Below are 17,808 nucleotides of genomic sequence, written 5' to 3' on the forward strand. Positions count from 1 at the left end.
ACTATAGAGATATATAATTTAATATATACTATTAGTTTAGAGGATTCGGAACTAGGTTTTAAACAGCCCTCTATCTATAATTACTATAGCTTACCTACCTATTATTTAGAGCCTAAATACCCAGTATAGTAGTAAGGTTAGGTTCTTATATAAAGGGAAGTAATAGGTATATCTATATAGTATAATTACTACCTATAGGACCTAGTATTATATATAGAGTATATATAGTATAATAGTTAGGAAAAATAGATTTAAACTTATAGGTAGAAGCTATTATAAGTTCGAAAGGGAAGTATAAATTAGGGTAACGAACTCCCTCTAACTAGAGGGATATTAGGTTAGGAATTTCGTTTTTCCATTTCTTTATTATATTCGTTTATCTAGGGTATCCTTATATTTAGTTAGAGGCTCGAGCCCTCTTAGAGTTTATAAGGTATATAATTCTATTTCTTTTTCTATACTTGTTAAAGTAACCTCTTTTTACGGTAGTTGTGACCGCGGCCTTCTGACCAGAAGGTTACGTACGTAGGTATATTGATTCTACGGTCGTAGGATCCGTAGTGTTGAAGATTGTTCTCGGAGCCAATTCCTCCCTCATGCAACATTGACATCACAACACGCGCGTGGCACGTGACCCACTGCAAGTGTTTGGTGGTGTGTGTGGTTTTGAGGTGTATCGCCACTTCAGCATCTGACTCTTACACAAGATTCATTGAGCCCATTGAAGCATTCTAGTCCCATACGGTGCTGTAATCCACGTGCAATGGCCCCTTTCACATGTCTACTTACCCACCTGATGATGATTCTAGGGCAGCTGCCTCCCTATTCCCCCAAAACTATGCCTCTTCAGCTACTGGAGCAGTTAATAACCCCTTGGGTGGTCTCGCACCAAGCAATTCCATTGTCAACCCGTTCACCTTGCAACAAAACCACTACTCCATACTCCACAGCTGCCGTTGGTACATCATCTACACTTTATTCATCCGTTCTAATAACCGGGTTAACAAGAGCCGCCACCGGAGTGTCCACCGCAACGAAACACATTCCCATCACAGCTGCACCGATTCGACTATCAAGAGCCGTCACAGAGCTAATCCGACCATCCCCATCATCAGCAGCAAGACATCTCGTCATTCCTCGACCATGTGTCACTGGGTTCGGTTCACACACCCAATCTGCTCGCACTTTTACTCCCCGACCATGCTCATACCGTGCGCCAACAACGAGGCCGATCAGAACCCGAATGGCTGCTGGAGAGTAAGGGGAACTCGGGCCAATCCAGCTCCAGTAGAACTGCCCCACGCACAAGATTATACGTGTGTCGAGGCCGACTGCGTCAAGCGGTGGTTCTGCTGCCTGTGCGGAGGACCGGACGGAGGTGACGAGGAGACGACACAATGCACTGAATGCCGAATGTATCGGTGCGAACGGTGCCCGTGGAAATGGGGCATGTGCGAGATGACGGAATAAAGCGGGACTTTATAGGCAGACATGGACTCGAGGCGCCCTGGCGGTACTGACCTTTTGGCTGCTGGTCAGCACTAGAAAATAATAACGGACAGTTCTTGCGCGACGAGGGTCGACAGTGGGTTACCGAATTGCGAGTTGTTCGAGGGAAATTAGGTTAAGAAGCTCACCGACAAGCCTTCCTTAGATCAAAGCGACGGAAAGGGATGTACATACCTTAGTCGTCTACGAAAGCTCGAGAGTTTTGCTTCGTGGTTTCGAACCCGCACCCTTCCAAGTGAAGTGGACCACGAGCCACCCTGGCGGAACAAGAGCACACCCCTCGTTTCGCCAAATGGGGGTTTGGCGGGGGGTGGTATTGTAGGGTGCGGAATTACGATAGGTATCAAGGGCTGATAATAGCCTAGGTACATACCTTGGTTAGGTACCTAGGTATCTAGGTAGGTAGGTAGCTACTTAGCGCGGCCTAGGAGCTAGTACAAACAATAGGATACCTACCGTAGGTAGTGAGACCGATTTCAGGCCAAGGGCACATGCTAAAGCACCCCCACGCCCCCTACTTGGAGAGCAGTCCACTTTCACCGCGCCTCGCAACCCACCCAATCCCTACCCCAACGCCTTCAAAAGGGATGTGAGAAGTACCTAGAGACCGAGTGCTCAAAGAGACTATCAACCCCCACGCAGCCCGCCCGAGTCGTTCCCCCGGGGGCTACGCGGAGCAAGCACACCGAGCGGGGGCCCGCCGGTTCGCCGCGCCGTCTGCCTCGATCCCCGAGGTTATCTGTGCCAGAGCCCCGGCCTCGACCCCGGCCCTCTGTTTATCTGTCTGTACGCGTAAAAGGGGCGCCGAGTGGGTGTTCTGCTGCCGTAGGGGGGGTTGGGGAAGGGATGCGCTGCTGGGACCGTGAGACGTGTCAGTGGGAGGCGTTGGTGGCTTACTCTCCTACCAATAGGTGGAACGTATTATTTCGTCGCCGGGTGTTTGCAAAAGCTTCTAGGTTGTCATGATGACAACCTCGGAATGGAGGAATGGAGGCCAAATGGGGCCAACTTGAACCTTGGTGGTGGCATCACTGTTATTAATTATCATTGTTAAAATATGAACAACGGAATAACCCGGTGGTGGAGAACAAATTAAGGTCTTGATTATGCGCATCCTAGCATTGTCCTTGGGCTGCGCAATCCCCCCAAACTCTCCTTTGGGGTTAATGAGAGGGTGCTGGCTGCCCCAGCCCAAAACAGTTGAACAACGCAGTGAATTTGTGAATATATAGTACGTACCTTAAATGTACATACAATGGATTATGGGGGAACGAGATCACAGCTACAACACAGCCCATGCCACACAAAACCATGACCTCTTTCTCATCAACATAAATAGGTAGCTACCTAGGTAACCAACTCCAACTCTCCAGTATCGATTCGTCCACACTCACAATGGGCTGCATCGCCCAACGACAAATATGTCAATCCCTAAAAGTTACAAAGTCCTCGACGCTGCTTATCGCCGTCTCCGAGTTGCAAACGAACGGCTCCGGGAGGATTGGTCCGAGTACTGCCGCTTGAGGACCCTTGGGTGGACGGTCAGGTGTCGCGAGGAAGATGAGGAAGATGACTCACCACTGCTCGCCTGGTACAGTCGGGAAGGGTTCGGAGACCAGATACCAGCCGAGTCGGAGTGGTGGAAAACCCATCATGATCGTTTGACCCATGATTCGGGTCATGGCCGATACCTGAGCCCGACGTTGGACGAAGAGGTAAAATACTTGGAAGGCTCGAAGTCGGACTTTGAAGAGATGCAGAGCAATATTCGAAACCGCATAAACGAGCTGTCACGTCCTTTTCTGCGAGACTTGACCATTATGGATTTACCCAACGAGCTTCTCCTTGAAATATTCAAGTACCTGGAATATCGCCTCATACATGACTTTCGATCCTATTGGAAGTGGCCCCCTCCGGCTGAGGCAATACCTATTAGAGATATGAGGAACACACGTCTGGTCTGTCATCGATTTTGTGACCTAGTCTCGCAGCAGTTTATCCGGACCGTGCGCATTAGCTTCAGCAATCCATCGATTAAACATTTGGAGAGAGTATCTCATCATCCCACGTTGGCGAAGGGGGTTCGCACCGTTCGAATCCTTCCCATTGTCTATAACTCCGCCTTCGCCGATTTCAGTCGGTTCCTCTCGCACCACGCCACCCTACTTCGTCAAAGTGTCAGATCAATGGAGTTTGGTAATCCAAACTGTAAGCCAGAAAACCCAGACAAACCTGAGAGGATCGCAAACGGAAAGTTCATGGTCTCAGTACTGGAACGGCTCGGATCGCCAGACCAAGACACTGGCGAACTCAGCGAGAAAGAAGAAGAGGCTCGAGTACGGCTAAAGAAAGTTCATGAAGAATATATGGTCCGCCTCAAAAACCAGGAGTTGATGCTGGCGAGCGGAGAACTCCCCCGGATTGTTGCCTCTGCCATGGCAAGGATGCCAGGTGCGCGGAACTTGCAATTCAGTGATGAATACTGCAACTTTACCGGGCATACACTGGAGCATCCCACCGCCGAGGTCTGGGATGCATTGTATCACTTCATGCTTCACCCACTATTTGCTTGGCATACGGAGCAAAGCCGTCTCGGGCTTTCTAGCTGCCAATGCCTTGCCCATCTGGTGAATACTCTCCGACACAGGGGCATTGTGCTTAGTGGCATTTGCATTGACCTACGCGCCACGGGAATCCCTGGAAGTCTGGTGCTCGCCCCAGAGATCCGGACAGAGCTCTCGTTGAGTATGCAGCAGGTGAAGGTTTTCAAGTTTCTGTTCCATTCCTGGGACCCCTTGGAGCGCGAAGAGGCGAGCGATCTCAACGAGTTCCTATTTACCTGTTTGGACACTTCTAGCCTACAGCATGTCAAGCTCACTATACAGGCCGGCGATAAATCGTCGAGTGCAATAGAGGTGGGCAAAGTCATGGGGTCGAGGGCTAGAGATAAGCTCACTCGCGTCTCCCTTAACGGACCCTCGGTCTACCTGTCCAAGCTAATAGTCTTCCTCGACGCATTGCCAGAGTCGATGACGCACATCCGACTAACCAATGTGTACTTGAACAGCGGGACCTGGAGTCAGGTTCTTGATGAGCTTCGGAAAAAGAAGTATCATGATCAGAAAAAGATTATCATACATTCCCGAGGCGCAGAGCATAACTACAGGACAGACCTGTCAAGGATATTTGGCATTGACTATATGATCGAGGATAGACTGACGGATGCCGATCGCTACATTTTACGTCAAAAGCGACACCAGCGCAACCCCCTGCACAGTATAGGCTCTTGAGAAGCTCGGCACTGCATTTGACCCAGCCCTGACGTACTTACCTAGGTACATGTACCCCGGTATTGGGAGAAGTTAACGCGGGTTAAGGAGAAAAGAGGATGGTAAATTACCAGGCAGTGTAGTCCTAATAAATGATCACCTTCCATGTTTTATCTTGCTCTATATTCAGTCGTGCCACCATCAGTCCCATCCAACCCGTGTAAGCTTACCGTGACACATCTCCAGATTCGTTCCTCCCCCCAGTCTCTCCAACCGCCTCAAACACCTGCTGCACCGCCCCCCACCTCAACCACCAAATACCATCATGATCCGCCCCCTTAACCGTCCGGCTACCATACTCCACCACACCCCCCTCGCCCCCTTCCCACAGCCCATCAAACCACTTCCCCCCCTTCGACACCACCCCGCCATCCCCCGTCAGCGTATCGCTCTCCGCATAAAACACCTCCATCCTCACCCGCCGCCCCGCCGCCCTCAACCCCTCCCCCAACCGCGGCACCAGCCCGTCATAATCCCCCCAATCCCCCCACCCACCCTCCGCCCCCGCGCCCCTCTGCAGCAACAGCAACGCCTCATCCGACACCCCCGCCACCCCCTCCTCGTAAACCCGCCTCATCACCCCCGGCCACACCCTCTCCTCCTCCCGCACCTCCCCAGAAGCAGCACCCTCCTCCCCATCCGCTGGGGAAGAAGTCGCGCCGCTCCACAGCGCGGACGCGCCCCCCAGGCGGTTCAGCACGCCGGCGGACGTGCCTAGTGCAGGGGCGATGTGCCCGCCGACGAGGCGTATCAGCTTGTCGGTGTGGCTGATCAGGCTGGGGGGAAGGGATTGTAGGAGGGAGAGGGGGAGGGAGGCGGTGTGGGTGGGGAGGATCCAGGGGGCGCCGAGGGCGAGGAGGGTGGTGGTGGGTTGTTGGGTTTGGGGTGGGGGTGATGGTGATGATGATGGGGGTGAGGGGGTTGAAGATGGGGGCGGGATAGGAGGGTTCGGGAGTAGGAGGGTGGGGTGGTGCAGGACCAGGTCTAGGGCGTAGACGGTGCCGCCGGAGTGGGTGATGATTGCGTGCAAGTGGGGGATGTGCAGGTGCTGGAGGAGGGCTGGGATGGCGTCTGGGATGGGTGTTAATAGGGGGTGGCCGGTCGTCTGGCTCTAAAGGGGAGGACGTACCACGCCAGAGGGTCAGCCTGTCTTTTGGAGCGACGGGGTCGGTGCCCCCCATCCCAGGCCTGTCGGCGCTGATGATCCGGATTTTGTGCTTGATGGCCAGCTCGTCCTTGGTCGCCAGCACCAGGCGAGACGCCATCAGGGGCCCCGAGAAAAACATGATGCGCTCTTGCTCTGAGTGGGCTTCGTTGCGGTAGCCATAGTCGGCGTATTTTATCTTGAAGGGCGGGGACGTGGTACCGGGAGGGGTGTACTCAAAGACCCGGTTGAAGCGTGGGTCGTCGAGGAAGTCTGCGGCCGTCTGGGCTGCCATTCTGAATGATGTTTGAACGTAGTTTACAGACAGAGAGGACCGGTTGCGGTAATTGTTAGGTACCTACCTAAGGTGTGTTATATCCGAAGGATTCGGCTCAAGAAACCAGAGGAACGGGGACTTGGCGTGCGGCTCGCCCACGAACGTGTACGTACGTACGGGGCCCAGGCCCGGCCATTGATTAAACGAGAGGGCCAAACATATCAGCAGCAGCGAGTTTGGAAGCCTTGGGTTTCCCGGGTACACCCGTACTATGAGTGAGTAACGGAAAAGCCCGGGGCCGCGTATCATTATGCCACAAGTGCTATACTTATGATAGAGGGGTGGGAAGGAGCAGTGAATGGATGGATGAATGAATGAATGTTTCGGTTATAGGGGTACGGCAAGTGTATCCAACACAGGGCACTAGAGACGACGCATGCCATGCGTGTTATTGAATAAATATTTCGAACCACATACGATCCAAGTTTGTCACGTAATAAATGGCGCGAATAATACGCGTAGAGATATTGATAGATTGATTGAAGCAAGGTGAAACCCGACTCCCGAGATTTCGAGGGTTTGTCCAAGAAATAATGAGCAGTTTGAAGAAAACAAAGCAGCACAAGATAAACGTATGAAAGCAGGGACTGGAGTATATAGGTTATGTTAAATTCTTTAAAAACTTAAGACGTGTACAAGTCCTGTGTATGGTGTTCAAGTTTGAGAAGCTTCGAGTCGTTTTCCTCCTCTTTGCCACAACCGTGCCAAGACACGACGGCCCCACCTGCCCTCGCTGGTGTGTGGGGCAAACCCGGTGGCCAATCCACTCGGTTCCCCCAACAGTCTTGGACCTTGCATCATTCTGGCTTCTGCGTCTTGCATCCCGCCATCCGAACATTTTCGCGGGCAAGAGCCGTATTCACCATGGCTTTCCACGCAAGTGGGCTGCCGGTAAGTCTATGCCTCCATACCGTCGACCCTGTATTCACCGAAGTGACTTATTGACACCCCGCAGAGTATCGCAGCCGCGACCACAGATTTGTGGCCGTCGATTGCGAACACACTGCTGATCCCCTGGAGAGGCACCCATAACCTCCCAACTTCGAACTCCCGACCTTCTCGTACCCCGGCTGCGCATCAACCTACGTCGCCGACGAGTGCTGCGGATACCAAGGGCGAGATCTCGTCTTCTGCCCAAATCCACGCCGCGGCACGGCCCAAGACCGAGGTCCCCGACTTCATGCGGGACACCGTTTTGTCCCCGCGCTTCCTCGACCGTCGCCTCGCCAATGCCTCCCCTACGAATATCTTCTCGGAAATATCTGCCATGCCCTCCCGCTCGCTCAACATGGCGAATCCCCTCATGCGCCGCTCTTACGCGGCCCTGATGGCTCGCCCTCTGACCACTCTCCCCGGCTTCCGCTCCATGAGCACCCACCGTCCGAGCTGTATCCAGCAGCTTACCTGGCCCAAGATTCAGCGTCCCTCTCATAACCTTCAGTACCGTGGCTTCGGCACCGGCGGCGTCTCCCGCGATCTCCTTGCGAACCGCGAGGGTGCTGCCAACCGGAACCCGAACAGCGCCACGGCTCAGAACTCTTTCTACCAGCTCCTTCTCAAGGCTAACATGCCTGCTATTGTTATTGAACGGTACCAGTCTGGTAGGTTGAATACTTGGACTGTTTGGGTTGTCAACTTGGCGCACGGATTGCTAACATTAGTCAGGACGGTTTGCGACCAACGAGGCGGCCGACGAGGCCTACCAAACAGCGCTGGGTATGATCAACGGCACGACCGGCGGGGCTGTCAGCGGTGACCCGGCTTTCAATGCTTCCGGCCTCAACTCGAGCCGGCTTCAGGCTGTCGGCCAGGCCGTGGCAGCTCATCGTACCGGCGGCAACATGGCTTTCTCTGCAGGTTCCAACGGCGGCAAGAACGGCGGTCCTCTGCACGTTATCGTGGACGAGACCTTCGGGACTGCTGCTCTTCGGTGGATCAAGTTTCTTCTCTGGTTCGGTCTCTGTGCTTATCTCAGCTTGGTGCTCGTCACCATGGTTGTAGAGGGTATGACCAGTCTCAAGCGCCCGAGCAAGGTTGACAGCATCGATCCCAAAGCCGAGAGCCAAAAAGCCCGTTTCGCCGATGTCCACGGCTGTGACGAGGCCAAGGACGAACTCCAGGAACTGGTCGACTTTCTGCGCAATCCCGAGAAGTTCAGCAACCTCGGTGGCAAGCTGCCCAAAGGAGTTCTGCTCGTCGGCCCCCCGGGTACAGGCAAGACTCTTCTGGCTCGTGCCGTCGCCGGTGAGGCTGGCGTGCCCTTCTTCTACATGTCTGGTAGCGAGTTTGACGAGATCTACGTCGGCGTCGGCGCCAAGCGTGTTCGCGAACTCTTCACTACCGCCAAGGCCAAGTCTCCCTCCATCATCTTCATCGACGAGTTGGACGCTATCGGTGGCAAACGCAACTCGCGCGACGCAACCTACGTTCGCCAGACTCTGAACCAGCTTCTCACGGAGATGGACGGTTTCGCCCAGAACAGCGGTGTTATTATCCTCGGTGCCACTAACTTCCCCGAATCTCTGGACAAGGCGCTCACCCGGCCCGGCCGTTTCGACCGCCACGTCGCCGTCTCACTACCCGATGTGCGCGGCCGTATCGCCATTCTGAAGCATCACTCCAAGAAGATCAAGATGGGTCCCGATGTCAATATGGAGGCCATCGCTTCCCGCACTTCCGGTTTGTCTGGCGCCGAGCTCGAGAACATTGTCAACCAGGCGGCCGTCCATGCGAGCAAGGAGAAGGCCAAGGCTGTCATGCAGGCGCATTTCGAGTGGGCCAAGGACAAGGTGATTATGGGTGCTGAGAAGCGAAGCATGGTCATTACGCCCAAGGAGAAAGAAATGACGGCCTACCACGAAGCCGGCCACGCGCTGGTTGCTTACTACTCAAAGGACACTGCAGGCGAGCTCTACAAGGTCACTGTTCTCCCGCGCGGCCAGAGCCTCGGCCACACCGCTTTCCTCCCCCTGATGGACAAGTACTCGTTCTCGGTTAGAGACTACCTGGGCATGATTGACCGCGCCATGGGTGGCAAGGTTGCCGAAGAGATCGTCTACGGCAACGATTATGTAACGAGCGGCGTCAGCGCGGTATGCGATCCCCCTTCTCCCCCCAACTCCGCCCATCAATATCGGTGCATGCTAACTGAGGTTTAGGATCTCGATTCGGCAACCCGCACGGCGTGGCAAATGGTGGCCCAGCTCGGCATGTCTGAGCGTCTCGGCCCCGTCGAGTACCTCCGCAAGTATGAGCAACTGAGCTCAGCGACACGCGCCATGGTCGAGTCTGAGGTGAAGAAGGTGCTCGACGAGTCGTATGCCCGTGCCCGCACCCTGCTCATTTCCAGGCGCAAGGAGCTCGACCTGCTTGCGCAGGCCCTTGTCGAGTACGAGACGCTGGACCGTAACGAGGTCGAGAAGGTGCTGCGCGGCGAGAAGCTCGTGGGACGCATCTCAATACCGCCCGGGCCCATGGCCGTGCCCAAGCCGAAGAAGCCCATAGACTCTGGCCTACCGATCCCGCCGTTGTCTGGCGGCGGCGATGGCGAGGGCGCCGGGCCTGGGAGTCCGCCCCCGCCGGCCCCGCCACCAGCCCCCGCAACTCAAATGCCGGGGCCAGGAAGCAGCGAGGAGAAGACAAATGGGAAAGGGGAATAGCGCGTTTTAGTTTATGGCAGGGGAATTGGGCCCGATTGGAGTCGAGAGTACCTGCCGAGATTGAGACGATGGGACTGGTCGGATGGCATGGGTGGCGTTTGTGTGTTTTACCATCGCTCCGGGGAGTGTACTGTAACTGTACACCTCCGCAACGATGCAGATTCCTTTTGTTTACCACGTTAGCAACCTACGGCATCTCTACTAACTAGCCTTGGAGTCAGCGTGCATTGGGAAGTGATCATTCCGGGCGGCGAACGAGCAAGTGTATATTATATGCGAGAAATGCCTTGTGCTTGATAGATACTACCAACCTAACATGCAGACCACGCCAACACAAAAGATACCATCTTCAACCCGGCCTCCCCCCCTTGAGAGTCGTGCCCAGCATATCAGCCATCCCTTCCTACCATACCCCCGGGATAACGGCCCACCGCCCGCGAATCTTCTCCTCTCCAAACTTCTCCACGTACCACTTGCGCCCGCTCACCGCCCGCGGCAGCATGGCCGCAATCTCGTTGAGCAGGAAGCACCTCGCCGGCACGCATCCCCAGCCGGCCGCCATCCAGAACCCAAACCACTCCACCCACTCAACAAAGTAATGCGGGTACAGCATCACCTTGAACAGCCCCGCCTGCGGAATCTCATAATGCTTATCCACCCCAGTAGTAGCACCACCCTTCCCATCCTTCCCATTTTTCCCCTCCTTCCCATCCTTCTTCCCACTCCCCGCCCTCCTCCCCGCCCGCCGCCTAATCTCCCTCAACTCATCATCATGCCAATAATTCGCCGCCAGCCCCGCAAAGAACACCGCCACCCCCAATCCCAAACTGCCCCGTCGATATCTGGTCCGCCCACTCGGCCTGCGTCGTCGGCCCGTACGCCGCCAGCCACGCCCCGATCGCCAGCCCGTTGGTCACCTGGAACGCGGCGCCCGACAGCCAGATCACCACGTGCAGCGGCGACATGGACGGCTGCAGGAAGGGGAAGAGCAGCGCGCGGTAGGCGTAGTGCGTCACGAAGAGCGTCGCGAGGAATTTGTTTTGCCAGGGGAGCCCTTCCCCCCCACCGTTTTGAGAAAGGGTGGGGGTGAGGGTGCGCATGTGGTAGAGCAGCGTCAGGAAGCCCGGCGCTTCCATGGTCAGCCAGCCGATGCGGCCGGGCAGGTTGAACCGGGATGTGACGGATGTCTTGCCCATGCCGTACCAGGGGATCAGCCACTGGAGGGAGGCGGCCAGCGGGAACCATTGCCAGATGGAGACGATCAGGGCGTGGTTTTCGCGGGTGGGCGGGAACCAGTTGGGGATGAGCCCTGCGGTGGCGGTGGCCATGATGGCGGTGGGATGGGATGGGATGGGATGTCGGGGGATGGGGTTTGGTGATGGTTGGTGGTTTGGTAGTAGGGGAATTAGACTTGTTTGGTGCTGTCGAACTGTGCCGATGGAGTGGGATCACAGTCGATGTCGGTGAAGGTCGGGGTTCTCGTGGGAGCGGTGGAAAGGGCGGAAGCTCCCAGGAAATAGACCTCACTCACGCCTGTGGACCGGACCGGCAGTTGAGTCAAAGAGGAAGGAAGGAAGAAAGACCCAAAAGTGGAACACGCCGAGACAGAAATCCGACGCTCCGGCCGTAACTGTCACCTTGCAGTTACAAATGTACAAAATGGCACGCTGCGATCGGAGCAACAACGAATGATGTCAGGGAAGGTGCGGTCATCACGCCGTTCCATTATGAGAGACGGAATATCCACTCGCTAAGGTGGATAGCCAATCGGAATGCCGGCTAGTGTCAATTAAACTTTCAGACCGACCACGATGGTGTTGCATTGGAACTTTGACACTTTGGGTCGTGGCAGCACCATCCAAAATAAGCAACATGAGTTTGACAAACCTCCCAGCCAGGCGCCAGAATACACCACACGAGGGTACCAAGAGTGTACAGAGTGTGCATCTGTAATCTGTACCCCAGGCCCTATCACATGCCAAAGCAAACAAATACCCGAACCCACTCGCAAACCATCTCTAAATGCTCACTGGAGTTTACAAAAGAAGTTGTCCTCTTTATGCGTGCAACCTCATCCCAACCCCAACACACGGATCAGCTAGTTATATCATCATCCCATCCCGTCACACGTCACACATAATCAGTAACCACAACCCATCCAGCGCCAATAATATCCCCATAGGTAGGGAGCCAATAGCCACCCTAAACCCAGACCCCAAACTCCACCGCCCGTGCATCGCCGACCGTATAAACACAAAAGAAAAAAGAGAAAAAGCCCATATCTCATAACCCAACCCCACTCCCCCTCTACATAACCACGCAACTCTTCTCCTCCGGCGGCACACCCCTCCGATACCCCCCAACCGGCACCGCACCCCGTCCATCCCCACCCGGGTACCCATTCCCACCGGGATACCCATTCCCCCTCCCAGAGCCCATCATCCCCCCACCACCACCACCACCCATACCCATACCCGGACTCCGCCCGCCGCCCATAGCAGGACTCCCTTGGTATTGCTGCTGCTGCTGCTGCGGCCGCGCCGAACCGCCCGCCTGCCCCTGCCCCTGCCTGAGCGCCGGACTCGTCCCCGTACTGCCCGGATGGCTGCCCGGGTGGCTAGGGTGGCCCTGGGGCGGGACGTAGGGCAGCTGTTTGGCGGCCTGCTCGTAGCTGGGCGGGGCGTCGTCGAGGCCGTCTTCGGCGGGGCGGTTCGTCATTCTGGCCGGGCCGGTGGTTGTGGTTGTTGTTGTGGCGGGTTGGGTGGGCCCGTTCCGCGGTGGGAGGAGGGAGCGCACTGTTTGTGTTGTAGCCCTGGGCCGGTTGTTGTTGTTGGGGCTGCCGCCCATTTGGCCGCTTACTGAGTGTGAGGTGGTTGAGGCTGATGCGGGGCGCGCGTTGGCGGGGATGGGGCGCCGGCCGCCGGGTCCGGATGGGGGTTGGGACTGTGCGAGCGAGGCGTTGGAGCGCCCGCCTTCTTGCTGGATGAATTGTTCCGAGAGGAGATGGTCGCGGCGTCGGCGCTCTTGGTCGGTGCGGGCGCGCTCGTCTTCTTCTTCTTGGAGCTGGAGAGCGAGGGCAAGGTCGCGGTCCTCCTGCTCGTTGTTTGGCGAACGGGGCGGTTCGCCGGCGCCGCTTTGCCGCGCGGTTTGTGTGCGGCCGCGTCGGGGCTGGACTGTGGTCCAGTTGTTATTATCATCGGGCACGGCATCCATCCAATTATCGGGCACGGTATCCCCCGAATGAGTTGGCTGGTCGGCGATACCACCAACGAGACGGAAGTCGCCCGAGAAGAACTCGGCGCTCTCGCCATTGACGTCGACCAGGGACTCCCACACCACCTCGGCGTGGCCAGCGTACCCAGCATCCGTGACGAGGGTGAAAAGCCCCATGGTTTGTGGGTGTCGATACAAAGTCGAGAAGTGATCGTTGCGGAACAAGATGGCCACGGACCCGGGTTTCATCGCCGTTTTGATTACATTAAGCCCGGAGGTGGTGAGTTGCGTTGCCGATGTGTTTAGGAACGACTTGATGGTCAGAATATCTTGATAAATCTGCTGCTCCTCGGGCGTGAGGCCCTGGGGGCTACACAGCTTCTCGTCGAGCTCCTCTTCCCGAAATAATAGATTTTGTGTGTCTTCATATGACACCGCCTGCCGTGAGAATGCCGCACATACAGCGTCCTCCTTGGGAGGAAGCCAGCCATGGATAAGCGGGATAGAGAAGGTCGAGTAGAGATTCATCTCTCTGGTACGTTCAAAGGTGCCAGGGATCATATCGGTGCGCTCGGTCGGGTGCAGGTGTGTAAGTGATGTCCGTTTGAATGCCGTAACCACCTCGGGAGCCGGTACAAAACGCGGATTGACGTTCATGCCTGTGTGGAGCCCCTTGAGGAAATCGTACAACTCCGTCACGTCCGGGAGAGGGACGTCAAGCTGTGCGCGCCTTTCCGACATGAGCTCGTCAAAGACGGCATCCAGAAGCAGACCAAGGCTGACCTGCTCCCGTGATCTCAGCGTTTCAACGAGTGCCGTGTTCGTCCTCTCCGCCGGGGTAGTCAGCGTAAGGGCGTTCACAAGGGCAACCAGCGGGCACGGCCCATTGGCGTTCTGAACGACGATTGGTGACACCCTGGGGTTGTTGGTGGCCGTCGCATCGTGCCAGGAGATGTTCTTGATTTGATACGTCTCTGATTTGTCGACAGGCCGTGGGGGTTGAGGGGGCGGGAGATCTGCTGATGGTTCCGGTGGCACCTGTTGCGCTACTTCGGTATTTGGTTCCGCCGCAGGGGCCGCCGCGGGAGTCGTCGCGGGAGTCGTCGCAGGAGCCGCCGCAGGAGCCGTTTGAGCGGCGGTATCTTCATCCCTGAAGTTTTCCCAAGTGCTCTGCCTCGAGAGGGGTTCCGGATTGGGTTCCATATCGATCAAGTTCCAATCATCCGCCCCTGCGGCGCTTTTATTCGGCACTGCTGGTGGCTGCGCGCCCTTTTCATTATCGGGTGCCTTGACATCGCCCCATGCGGATGAATTTCCAAGGCCGTCGCCGATTGTGGGTACAGGCGGTGCGGAGGGGGGCAGTTTGTTAGGTTCCTCTCCCCATACGCCTGAACCCCCCTCAGAAGGCAGAGACACGAGCGCTGGCGAATCGGATTCCAGTCCGGGGGTGGGTTGGCGCGATGGGCGAGCTGATGCCCATACATTGTCCCCGCCTAGCTGGGAAAAGTCCGCGACCGGGACAGACGGGACGGGCGGGATATTGGACGATGCTCCCGGCCTGCCCTGCCCGGCCCCAGACGCGCTGAACGACATCTTCCTCTTGAACGGATTCGTCTCGGGTTTGGAATCTCCACTGGGCACCGGAGCTGCTTCCGCACCATGACTGCCACCTAGCCTTTGTACCACCGGTACTTGGCTCATGTCACCCGTATTTAGCGCAGGCAGGCCCTCGGCCCAGATATTGTCATCCCCCCCAAAGTCGGAAAGTTTGTCGGCGTAGCCGGGCCGTAGAGTGTTCGGTACATCATCTGGCGCCAGATTTGGGTTGGTTTGGCGTCGCGCCTCTTGCTGTTGCATCCCATCCTCCCATATCGCCTCGTCTTGGGCCTGGTGCGGGGACAGCGCATTGCGCGGCACAGCCGGGTCGGGAGTCGCCGACTCCGGGAGCGGTTTTCGAATTACCATTGCGGGAGCGTAAATGGAACTATGTCGGTCTGGTGTCATAAAACGAAGAAGGCCCGGGGGCTGGGGGGTTAAGTATGTTGACACTGCCACTGCTGGTGGTTGGACCAGGGTCTCGTGGGAGGCAGCCTGGGTGCTGCGCAAAGATGGATCGTTAACTGGGAGTGGCGAGGAATTGGCTGGATTGTCTTGTCTGCAAAGAATAAATAAGGTCAAGGCCGCTATCGTGATCGGGGCGGCTCGTTATATACAGCTGTCTCCCTCGCGAAGGCGACTCCCCAGTGGCGGCGTTGCTTCCAGTTCCAGGTACGTTCGTCGTTGCGACTTGGGATGAAGGGCCTCGGAATCCCGGTTTGGAGGGGCAGCTTGCCAGCTACCTTACCTAGGATGACGTTTATGGTTGGTAAAAGGTTTGTTTTGGGAGACCTAGGTGCAGTGCGTAGGCACCTCGGTACGTGAAATTCCTAAGTTATCAGGAGTTTCTTAAAATGCACCTAAACAATTGTACCAGCCCCGCCGATGAGGGTGTAGGTTGGTGGTTGAAGGTTGTTTGCATAGGTGGGCGCTCGACCCTGCGCTCGTCATGGAGGGTCACTGATTGAGCGGCCCGAGAGTGGCAGTGGGGCCATGGCCTGGAAAGGCAATTGGCTTGTGGGGGCAGCAGGGTCCAGCCCAATCGGACTGTTCTCTGGCCCAGCCGGCTTTCCGGGGGCCTCGTCATCTCTTTCTCAGGCTGTTGATGTTGCCACCAGGCCACTGCGGCCAGCTTCGACGAATTCGTCGCGATTGCGCGTCTCAGATCTGACCGAGACGGGCAGGGGCTGGCACAGCTGCAGCACACGTGGAATATCAACCTCCATCCCGGGCCTTTTCGGTACCTATTTCCATTCATCATTGGGTACGGAGCATTGCCCTCGTTACCTTTCAACCTGGCCAATGCACATGTACATATCTCCATGGTGGTATGTCATGATTTTTGGTCTCGCAGGTGACTGAAAATGCATAAGGATCCCAACAAGGCCTCACGTGCTGTAGATGCAAAATAACCCCCCAACGCTCGCAGGCCCCCGTATGAAACACAAGATATTCATAACACAAGAATCTATGCCGCATACACAACGCTCCTTCTAGATACATTAGCCCCTCTACGCCCCCTTCGTGCTATACCCCCAATGAGTTCAACCTGTTACACGCAGGCATGTCAAACGCCTTCGCCACCTCCATCTTGTCGGGATCCTGGAAGAACCAGCCTTGCGCCGCGTTGCGTAGCTGCTGCTTGTGCGACACCTCGTTCTCACACTTGATCCGTAATTGCTGCACAAGTACTACCTCGGCCCTCTTGTCGAGCGACGAAAGCTTGGATGGGCTGTATGAAAGGACGTCGGCCGGGTTGAGGTAGTATCTGACCCCGAAATGCGGCATGGTGCGCTCCATCGTGTACAGCGGCGGGTGCGGCTCGTCGAAGACCATACTAGGCGTTGCCGGTGTCGAGGGTGAGAAACCCGAGAAGATACCCGAGAGGATCGGCCAGACGACGAGGATGATGATGGGCAGCAGCCCGATAATCGTACTCCACGCGCTCGCCGGTTCTTCTTGCCCTGGGTTGCGAGGTCTTGCCCGCGGCCGCGCGCCGCCGAATTGATGCACCCTAACACCTGGCCCGTTCCCGAAATTGAAGACGAACTGTGGCCCGCCGTCAAAGCCTAAAAATTGTCAACTTCGTCCCTCACAAACGGGGCATTGGATATTTACTCACCTCCGAAAGGCCCCCCGAACCCCCCGCCCCCGAAGAACCGCGCAAACATCTCCTCAGGACTAATCTCTTCCTCCCCCCATCCCCCACCGCCGCCGCCGCCTCCTCTCCGCGCGAACCCAGCAAATGGATTCTGCTGGGCCTGCGCCTGGGCGTTGGCAAAGCGGCTGTCGGGATCGGTGCCGAACCGGTCAAACTTGTCCCTCTTCTCCTTGTCGCCCAGCACGCTGAACGCGCGCGCCACCATCTTGAAGGCCTCGTCCGCGTTCTCGTGCCCATTCTTGTCCGGGTGCGTCAACAGCGACAGCTTGCGGTACGCCTTCTTGATCTCGCCGTCGGTGCATGACTTCTGCAGTTCCAGGATCTCGTAGAAAGCCGTCGGCTGGCATCGCCGGATGCGCAGCACCGCCGCCTTCTGCTCGACTGTGTACTTGCGCTCCTGGTTGCCCTGGTTGTGCTCGCGCCGGTTGCGCGCCGAGTCGTTCTGGGACGCCGAGGCTCCGGAAGCGGAGGCGTCGGGCATGGTGCCGTGGTCGGGTATTTAGGGGGTATTAGGTCGGAGAGGGAGCTTGCTCTGGAGGAGAGGATCGGATGCTCGAGCAGAGATAGGAAGTCCCGAGTTCGATTAGTATTGTTGCAGACGGAGGTAACGAAGTAGCGCTCCCAATTACTCGTCCAAGTGCGTGGTGAAAGTCATCCAAGTACAAGAAAAGAAAGAATTAATCAAAGCCGGGGTTGGTATTCGGCCTCGGGCTTCCCTGCGCCGGCCAAAGTCACAAAAATAGTTTGGCGATGGCGTCTCCGGACGGATGCTGCCGCGTTTGTTGCCTTTGTTGCGTCTGGACACTTTCCAGAAGAACCACGTCCGTGCACCATTCAATGGGAGAATGGCAACAAAAGAG

At 56.5% G+C, this 17,808-nt stretch overlaps 7 protein-coding genes across 7 annotated transcripts; 3 read left to right on the forward strand and 4 right to left on the reverse strand.

The window, feature by feature from the left end:
• Nucleotides 1–690: 690 nt before the first annotated feature.
• Nucleotides 691–1,563, forward strand: B0H64DRAFT_131873 (uncharacterized protein). The gene has a single exon (XM_062798135.1). It carries the CDS (start codon nucleotides 778–780, stop codon nucleotides 1,468–1,470), a length of 693 nt encoding a protein of 230 aa, XP_062661313.1. The 5' UTR covers nucleotides 691–777; the 3' UTR covers nucleotides 1,471–1,563.
• Nucleotides 1,564–2,930: 1,367 nt separating this feature from the next.
• Nucleotides 2,931–4,835, forward strand: B0H64DRAFT_458342 (uncharacterized protein; the record flags this gene model as incomplete). The annotated part of the gene is made up of 4 exons (XM_062807407.1): nucleotides 2,931–3,367; nucleotides 3,647–3,717; nucleotides 3,802–4,048; nucleotides 4,157–4,835. 4 exons carry the CDS (start codon nucleotides 2,931–2,933, stop codon nucleotides 4,797–4,799), a joined length of 1,398 nt encoding a protein of 465 aa, XP_062661314.1. The 3' UTR covers nucleotides 4,800–4,835.
• B0H64DRAFT_458349 (uncharacterized protein) lies at nucleotides 4,836–6,535 on the reverse strand. Its single transcript, XM_062807408.1, has 2 exons — nucleotides 5,968–6,535; nucleotides 4,836–5,909 (listed from the first exon to the last, which is right to left on the reverse strand). Exons 1-2 carry the CDS (start codon nucleotides 6,275–6,277, stop codon nucleotides 5,005–5,007), a joined length of 1,215 nt encoding a protein of 404 aa, XP_062661315.1. The 5' UTR covers nucleotides 6,278–6,535; the 3' UTR covers nucleotides 4,836–5,004.
• A 575-nt stretch (nucleotides 6,536–7,110) lies between these two features.
• On the forward strand, nucleotides 7,111–10,331 carry B0H64DRAFT_393115 (P-loop containing nucleoside triphosphate hydrolase protein). The gene is made up of 4 exons (XM_062803611.1): nucleotides 7,111–7,210; nucleotides 7,275–7,920; nucleotides 7,985–9,411; nucleotides 9,478–10,331. Exons 1-4 carry the CDS (start codon nucleotides 7,184–7,186, stop codon nucleotides 9,976–9,978), a joined length of 2,601 nt encoding a protein of 866 aa, XP_062661316.1. The 5' UTR covers nucleotides 7,111–7,183; the 3' UTR covers nucleotides 9,979–10,331.
• A 50-nt stretch (nucleotides 10,332–10,381) lies between these two features.
• Nucleotides 10,382–11,678, reverse strand: B0H64DRAFT_458353 (uncharacterized protein; the record flags this gene model as incomplete). The annotated part of the gene is made up of 2 exons (XM_062807410.1): nucleotides 10,807–11,678; nucleotides 10,382–10,736 (listed from the first exon to the last, which is right to left on the reverse strand). The coding sequence occupies exons 1-2, from the start codon at nucleotides 11,304–11,306 to the stop codon at nucleotides 10,382–10,384; spliced, it is 855 nt and encodes a 284-aa protein (XP_062661317.1). The 5' UTR covers nucleotides 11,307–11,678.
• Nucleotides 11,679–12,285: 607 nt separating this feature from the next.
• On the reverse strand, nucleotides 12,286–15,156 carry B0H64DRAFT_416732 (uncharacterized protein; the record flags this gene model as incomplete). The annotated part of the gene is made up of 3 exons (XM_062805192.1): nucleotides 12,286–12,325; nucleotides 12,377–12,790; nucleotides 12,923–15,156. 3 exons carry the CDS (start codon nucleotides 15,154–15,156, stop codon nucleotides 12,286–12,288), a joined length of 2,688 nt encoding a protein of 895 aa, XP_062661318.1.
• A 738-nt stretch (nucleotides 15,157–15,894) lies between these two features.
• B0H64DRAFT_339792 (DnaJ domain-containing protein) lies at nucleotides 15,895–17,767 on the reverse strand. Its single transcript, XM_062801213.1, has 2 exons — nucleotides 16,910–17,767; nucleotides 15,895–16,856 (listed from the first exon to the last, which is right to left on the reverse strand). The coding sequence occupies exons 1-2, from the start codon at nucleotides 17,427–17,429 to the stop codon at nucleotides 16,315–16,317; spliced, it is 1,062 nt and encodes a 353-aa protein (XP_062661319.1). The 5' UTR covers nucleotides 17,430–17,767; the 3' UTR covers nucleotides 15,895–16,314.
• Between the last annotated feature and the right edge of the window lie 41 nt (nucleotides 17,768–17,808).

The sequence above is a fragment of the Chaetomium fimeti genome, assembly GCF_033439085.1.
Source record: "Chaetomium fimeti strain CBS 168.71 chromosome Unknown B0H64scaffold_3, whole genome shotgun sequence".
NCBI lineage: Eukaryota > Fungi > Ascomycota > Sordariomycetes > Sordariales > Chaetomiaceae > Chaetomium > Chaetomium fimeti.

Excerpts from the sequence above, each read along its gene's own strand:
- B0H64DRAFT_458349 (XM_062807408.1), bottom strand. The coding sequence starts at position 6,277 with ATGGCAGCCCAGACGGCCGCAGACTTCCTCGACGACCCACGCTTCAAC. Across the intron at positions 5,910-5,967 it reads CAGGCTGACCCTCTGGCGTG|ACGCCATCCCAGCCCTCCTC; the intron begins GTACGTCCTCCC and ends CACCCATCCCAG.
- B0H64DRAFT_131873 (XM_062798135.1), top strand. The coding sequence starts at position 778 with ATGTCTACTTACCCACCTGATGATGATTCTAGGGCAGCTGCCTCCCTA.
- B0H64DRAFT_393115 (XM_062803611.1), top strand. The coding sequence starts at position 7,184 with ATGGCTTTCCACGCAAGTGGGCTGCCG. Across the intron at positions 7,211-7,274 it reads TCCACGCAAGTGGGCTGCCG|AGTATCGCAGCCGCGACCAC; the intron begins GTAAGTCTATGC and ends GACACCCCGCAG. Across the intron at positions 9,412-9,477 it reads TAACGAGCGGCGTCAGCGCG|GATCTCGATTCGGCAACCCG; the intron begins GTATGCGATCCC and ends ACTGAGGTTTAG.
- B0H64DRAFT_339792 (XM_062801213.1), bottom strand. The coding sequence starts at position 17,429 with ATGCCCGACGCCTCCGCTTCCGGAGCCTCGGCGTCCCAGAACGACTCG. Across the intron at positions 16,857-16,909 it reads GTTCGGGGGGCCTTTCGGAG|GCTTTGACGGCGGGCCACAG; the intron begins GTGAGTAAATAT and ends GACAATTTTTAG.